The sequence below is a fragment of the Macrobrachium nipponense genome, chromosome 25 (assembly GCF_015104395.2).
Source record: "Macrobrachium nipponense isolate FS-2020 chromosome 25, ASM1510439v2, whole genome shotgun sequence".
NCBI classification, from domain to species: Eukaryota; Metazoa; Arthropoda; class Malacostraca; order Decapoda; family Palaemonidae; genus Macrobrachium; species Macrobrachium nipponense.
In genome coordinates, this window is record NC_087214.1 from 71,255,978 (window position 1) to 71,263,477 (window position 7,500).

Here is a 7,500-nt window from a genome sequence, read left to right on the forward strand (position 1 = left end):
TACTGATATGCACAAGCCTTACCAAAACAATTAAATTTTAAATAAATCGACAAAAAGAGGCACAATAGGAAAAATACAAGAACACATTCTAGAAAAGAGAAATAATTGAAAATTGAAGATATCGATATTATAAACCATGAAACTAGGAATATTGAAAAAAAAAAAAAAAAAATACGAGAACTGCTGAAATAATCAACATTTTAGATAAAATCGACAGAAATGAAGAAAAAAAAAAAGAATCCCAGGGAATATATTCACTAAAATAAAAAATAATATTCTATATTTTAAAACTGAACGCAAGAAAACATCACAAGAGACGAGTATTGCTAAAGAAAAATAATATTTTAAACAAACGCGACGGAAAAAAATAGGCAAAAAATGGAGGAAAAAAAAAACTGTGAAAAGCCGAAGGGGATATCACTGGCAGCATAATTATTTTGCAAAATCTTTCATTTTTCTTCGTTTTTTCTTTCTGTCTCTCTCTCTCTTTCTCTCTCAAGGAGCAGAAATAATGAAGTTCTTTTGCTCCCAGCCTCTCTCTCTCTCTCTCTCTCTCTCTCTCTCTCTCTCTCTTAGTCAGATGCATGGCTGAAAAGAATGAAAGAGTAGAAGAGGGAAGAAAAAGGAATCCTGAAAATGATAGAGAGAGAGAGAGAGAGAGAGAGAGAGTTGAATAGGCAGACAAAAAATAATTATTTAAAAATGTACCGGAATCATCGATTTCGGAGAGAGAGAGAGAGAGAGAGAGAGAGAGAGAGAGGGGGGAGGGGAAAAATCCCATTAGTTTTCTGTTAAGAGCTTTTGATGGAGCAATGAACACACTCCAGCCTTTATTCAAGAAATGTACCATTTCCTGGCTGGGGCTAGAGAGAGAGAGAGAGAGAGAGAGAGAGAGAGAGAGAGAGAGAGAGAGAGAGAGAGAGAGAGAGAGACATCTAATACCAACAGAATTTTATCATGGTAATATTAAATTAATTATGTATATATATATATAATATATGTATATATTATATATATATATATATATATATATATATATATATATATATATATATATATATATAATATATATATATATATATATATATGCAGAAGCCAGTACGATGTCGTACCTCTAAGTAAATGGGGATACAATCCACAATGAAGTAAAGTCCTCTTGTAGTTTAAATATATATTTCTTGTACAGGATTAAAGCTTTCGACCATCAACTGTAGTCTTGTTCACATTTTAGTGAACAAGAACACAGTTGATGGTAGAAAGCTTTAATCCTGCACAAGAAATATCTTATTTTAAAACTACAAGAGGATTTTACTTCATTGTGGATTGTATCCCCATATATGTATATTTATATTATATATATATATAATATAATTATATATATATGATATATAATATATATATATATATAATATATTATATTATTTATAATAAATAAATATACATATATATAAGTCTATCACATTACCGTGATTCAAATACATATATAGAACTACAAATGCCTTTAATATCTAATTCGCTCTACCTCGGAATCGGAATAATATATTTTCATATATGTTTAACCGAGGGGGGAATTTATTAAGCGATAATAGAATTGGCAGCCGACAGGCCCGAACCATCGACCTCTCAATTCCAGGACTGGCCGTGAAGCCTTAGACGACCCAGTCCTGGAATTGAGAGGTCGATGGTTCGCGCCTGTCGGCTGCCAATTCTATTATCGCTTAATAAATTCCCCCTCGGTTAAACATATATGAAAATATATTAATTCCGAGGTAGAGCGAATTAGATATTAAAGGACATTTGTAGCTCGATATATATATATATATATATATATATATATATATATATATATATATATATATATATATATATAGTACTGGTAGGGCTATTTATTTTAGCCTGAAAGATACCCACTTATTTTAAAGGCCTAGAAAAGTTATGTTGAAAATTAGCATAAATTGCACCTTCTGTATTATCACTTTTCGTTAAAGGCCTAGAGAATTACTGTCGAAAGTTGGTCTGGAGTTCATCTATAGTATCATAGTATCATAACTTTTTTATAGGCCTGGAAAATTACTGTTGAAGGCCGGTCTAGGTTACACCTATAGTACAGCCTCATCTGCTTTGATAGGCCTATTTATTAAGCCTTTTTTATAGGCCTTAAAAATTACTGTTGAAGCTTAGACTACATTACACATATAGTATAGGCCTAATTAATGTAGCCTAACAGATACCTTTATTCATAAGCGTAGAAACGTACCGTTGAAGGTCGGTCTAGAGTTCACTTATAATAAATATTATCACACTGAATTCAACATTGGGTTCCTTCAAACTCACCCTCAGGAGATGTATAGCACCGGTGTTCTCGTCTATGGCGAAACTGGATCTCGTGCCGTTGCTGTAGACTCCATCCCCTGTCAGACTGTATCGAAGCTGTCCGTATTCACCCCCGTCTAAGTCTGTAGCCGTCACCTGCTGGAGAGGATGAAGAAGAAAAAGAAAAAGAGAAAGTTAGACTGGAGAGTTCTATGACCACTACTTCAAGAGACCTGGAATGCCATAAGTTTAATGTGTTTTTTGATGAGTATTACACAAGATATACTGGAAAGTTCTGTGATCACTTCTTCAGGAGATTTGGAATGCCAAGAGTTTAATGTGATATCCTGATGAGTTTAACTTCTGTAGTGTGAGGGACTCAAGAGTAGTGTGTTGTTTTTTGATGAGTTTAACTTCTGTAGTGTGAGGAAATCAAGAGTAGTGTGTTTTTGATGAGTTTAACTTCTGTAGTGTGAGGAGGGAAGTTTGACTGAGGAACTTCTTGTTAGATAGTAGGAATTATTTATAGAGATATCAACCTCTGGGGAAATGACGAAAGTAGTTAGATATGCCCAAGAAGTTAAAAAATTTAATATGTGGTGTTTTTTGTTTATGAATATCCGTCTTCTGTAGTGTGAGGAAAGAAGTTTGACGAAGGAACTTCTTGTTAAATAGCTGGAATTATTTCAATGAGATGTCGCCCTCCGAGGAGAAGTTACAGAGGAAGGAAGTTAGTTTTTGCTATAGGAGTATTTGTCTCCTGTAGAAGTTTTCTGCGTAAAAACTTGAAACAAGAGAAGGTAAATCTCTTACTAAACTGTTGAGAATTGACGCATAATTTATCATAAATTAGGAAATTTTCTATGTAGTTTATCATATATTGAAAAATTTGACGTATATCAGAAATTGGGGAGAATTTATTAGAAATAATTGTTCTGTACTGTTTAATATGCACGTCATTTATTTTTTACATTGTTATACTAAGAAACAAAGCATAAATATCCTATCGTAAAATTCCTGCATCTTTAACTCAACGCGAAACACCTTTTTAAGAGCTTTTTAGGCTCTATCCATAGACCTTTCCTACCCTCAACGACAACAGCAACAAAGCGGTTTGTAGGCTTGCTCCCCGAGCAAGCAAAATTGAATAGATTTGTCGACAAGATAGGCCTAAGCATTCAAAAATCAATGTGTGGGTTCCCTCAGTGGGCGGTATGAATAATTCATACTGGCCCTTAGCGTGGGACGGAATAGGCTAAAAAAAAAATAATAATAATAAATAAAAAAATAAAAAAAACCGTTTTTGCCGTTAAATAAAGTTTTAAACTTAAAAAAAAAGTTCTTTTAAATTAGTTTGCAAATTTTTATTTCTAATCCATCAGACTATCTCCTGATGGGAGATGTGCATGATATTTGTTTGTGGAAGGAATTAAAAAAAAATATTTTGAAGTAGAATTATGTATATAATATATTGTGGTTCTTTCTTAGTATATATCATAGTACGTATAAATATATGCTATGTAATATCAATCTATTTAAAATATATAATATATTAATACTATACATACTATAGTATATAATATAATATATATAGTACTATATATATATATATATATAATACTATATATATCATATACACACACCAAGAAGAAAAGAACCCCAATATTTATATACCTAATTCTAACTTCAAATATTTTTTTAATTCCTTCCACAAACAAATATCATACATACATATATATATATATATATAATGTATATATAGATATAAATATAATATATATATATATATATGTATCTATATATACATATATATTATATATATATACTATATATATAAATATATATATATATATATAGGTATATATATTATGTATTATATATATATTGGTAATATATATTATATATATAGTATATATATATTATATATATATGTATATTATATAATGTATATATATATATGCTATATATATATATATTATATATGTATGTATATATATATATACATAATATTAGTATAACATATATATATGATATATATACACGTATATATAGTATATATACCAAGAAGGAAGAACCCCGATATATTATACATCTAATTCTACTTCAAAATATTTTTAAAACCATCAAATAAGTAAGTCTGATTAAATCATAGCCTAACTTTACCAGTAGTATGTGGGTGTCTCTGTGAGTTTGTGATGTACGTGTGTGTGTGTGTGTGTGTGTGTGTGTGTGTTTGTGTTTATGCGAATAAAAATTTTCATGCCGATTTCAAGTAATTAATAATAAGAAGATTTGGAAAATTTCTGAGGTGTGGAAAATTACCCTCTGACCAAATTACCCATTTCGGCTTAGAACTCTTCGGTGATCTTGCCTAGAGAGAGAGAGAGAGAGAGAGAGAGAGAGAGAGAGAGAGAGAGAGAGAGAGAGAGGGGCTATTCATTTCATATTTAACCCTTTTGAGAGAGAGAGAGAGAGAGAGAGAGAGAGAGAGGAGAGAGAGAGCGAGAGTATTCATTTCATATTTAAACCCTTTGAGAGAGAGAGAGAGAGAGGAGAGAGAAAGGTATTCATTTCATACCCTTTGAGAGAGAGAGAGAGAGAGAGAGAGAGAGAGAGAGAGAGACCTTACAGACCTTACAGACCTTACATCTTGTTCGGGTTGCCCCAGGTCCCTCAGTGTGAGGCACCTCTAATGTCTACCAGAGAGTTGCTAGTACATCTTCCGGTATATTTTGCATCTTCCAATCTTGGATGGTCTGGGATGCAGTTTAGATATTTGTCGAGCTTATTCTTACATCTACGCTCACTCCTGATATATTCCTCAGATGAGCTGGCAACGCATTGAATAGACGCTGCATTATCGATGCTGGTGCGTAGTGGATTAATGTCCCTGTGTGCTTTCCTTATTTTTCCTGGTATAGTTTTGGGCACTATTAATCTACCTCTGCTTGCTCTTTCTGATATTTTTAGTTCCGTGATATTTTTCTGCGGGGTATTATCCTTCTATCTGTTTCCATGCCTGAATTATCATGTAGCGTTCTCTTCTCTCCTTTCATAGACTATATAATTTTAAGAATTGTAGTCTTTCCCAGTAGTCTAGGTCCTTAACTTCTTCTATTCTAGCTGTAAAGGACCTTTGTACACTCTCTATTTGTGCAATATCCTTTTGATAGTGTGGGTACCATATCATATTGCAATATTCAAGTGGACTACGAACATATGTTTTATAAAGCATAATTCATGTGATTTTCAGCTTTTATTTCTTGTTTTTTGAAGTGCCGTACACAACATTCCCTTGTTTTGGTGCCTTTACATTTTGCCAACAGAGTTGCTATTTGATCATTGCATAACATGTTCTAATTCATCATCACACCAAGGTCTTTAACCGCTTCCTTATTTGTGATGGTCTCATTATTAGGTCCCTTATATGCATATAGCTTTCTTTCTCTGTCTCCGTAATTTATTGATTCAAATTTATCAGAGTTAAATACCATCCTATTTACCTCTGCCCAATCATATACTTTGTTAAGGTCTCTTTGTAGAGCGTTCCTATCTTCATCACAAGTAATTTCTCTACTTATTCTTGTGTCATCTGCGAAACTACTCACTACCGAATCCTTCACATTATTGTCTATGTCTTCAATCATAATAACAAACAGTATTGCAAGTGAACTAAAACCCGTACCTTGCGGCACACCGGATATTACCTTGACTTCATCCGATTTCTCGTCGTTTGCAATAACTATCTGTTTTCTGTTGTGTAAAAATTCTTTTAACCATCTTCCTACTTTATCCCACGATATTGTTTTGTTTTCTAATTTTCTTCGCTAATATATTATGGTCTACTTTATCAAAAGCTTTTGCAAAGTCTAAATAAACCACATCTGTTTCATTTCCGCTTTTCATATTTTTGAATATGTTCTCACGGTGGACTAACAGTTGGGTTTGTGTACTTTTTCCGGGTACGAAACAGTGTTGTCCTTTATTCAACAAATTATTTTTTATAATGTTTATAATATTTTTCTTCATTACCCGTTCATACACTTTCATAATAGTGATGTTAGACTCACAGGTCTATAATTACTTGCCTCTAGTCTTGATCCACTTTTGAAAGTAGGGTAATATATGCTTAATTTGTGCTCATCATAAATCTTGCCTGTATCTACACTTTGTCTTAATAATATTGCAAGTGGCTTTGCGATAGAATGAACTACTTTCTTTAACAAAATAGCAGGAAATTCATCAGGCCCTGCAGCAGCTCCATTTTTAATTTCATTAATAGCCTGCACAATATCAGCTTCATTAATATCTATGTCAGCTAAATATTCACTATTTTCATCCCTTACTTCTATATCATTATCTTCATTATCTATTCTAGGGGTGAATTCTCTCTTATATCGTTCTGCCAGTATGTTGCAAATTCCTTTTTTTCATTCGTTAATCTCCCTTCAATTCTCAGAGGGCCTATTTCTATTCTTCTTTTATTCATCTTCTTCACATATGAGTATAATAGCTTGGGGTTTTGCTTGATAGAGAGAGAGATAGAGGCTATTCATTTCATATTTAAACCCTTTGAGAGAGAGAGAGAGAGAGAGAGAGAGAGAGAGAGAGAGAGAGTAGAGAGAGAGAAAGGCTATTTCATTTCATATTTAAATTAAACCCTTTGAGAGAGAGAGAGAGAGAGAGAGGAGAGAGAGAGAGACGAGGAAGAGAGAGGGGATGAGAGGGAGAGAAGAGACCAAGGCTAATATATAGACTTAAGCTCGATTAACCTTAAAGTTCTGGAAGGGAGTAAAAAAACCTTGTTTTAGAAGGGCTTTCAGGCCCCCCCCCCCCCCCCCCCCCCCCATCACACACTGCAAAATCTATGGTGGTGTTGTGTTCCGATAAAGAGTAGCGAGAATGTCATTAATATGTTTTCGGTTCAATTTTTCGATAAAAATAATTTTGTTATTTATATATATATATTTTTTTTTGGTTGATGTTTTTGTGAATATTCTTTGAAAATCTTTTTTTTTCCGTTTTTAGTTAAAATTTTCAATGAAAATGTTATTGCAGATATGTTTTTTTTATGCTTGCTTTTTGGGTGGTCGGGTTTTTTTTTGGAATTTTTTCTTTTTTTTCCACAAAATTTTTTTTTTTTTTGGTTATTTTTGTTTAAGATTTTTTGTGTGACTTTTTTGTTAA

General features: G+C 32.5%; 1 protein-coding gene across 1 annotated transcript in view; it reads right to left on the bottom strand.

Annotated features, from left to right (window-relative positions):
* LOC135199527 (putative neural-cadherin 2) overlaps window positions 1-7,500 on the bottom strand; it is a gene marked incomplete in the record, with an annotated part of 106,858 nt that overhangs the window by 43,177 nt on the left and 56,181 nt on the right. Inside the window, 1 exon segment of the mRNA XM_064227657.1 lies at window positions 2,335-2,472. Coding sequence (XP_064083727.1) covers window positions 2,335-2,472 — 138 coding nt within the window.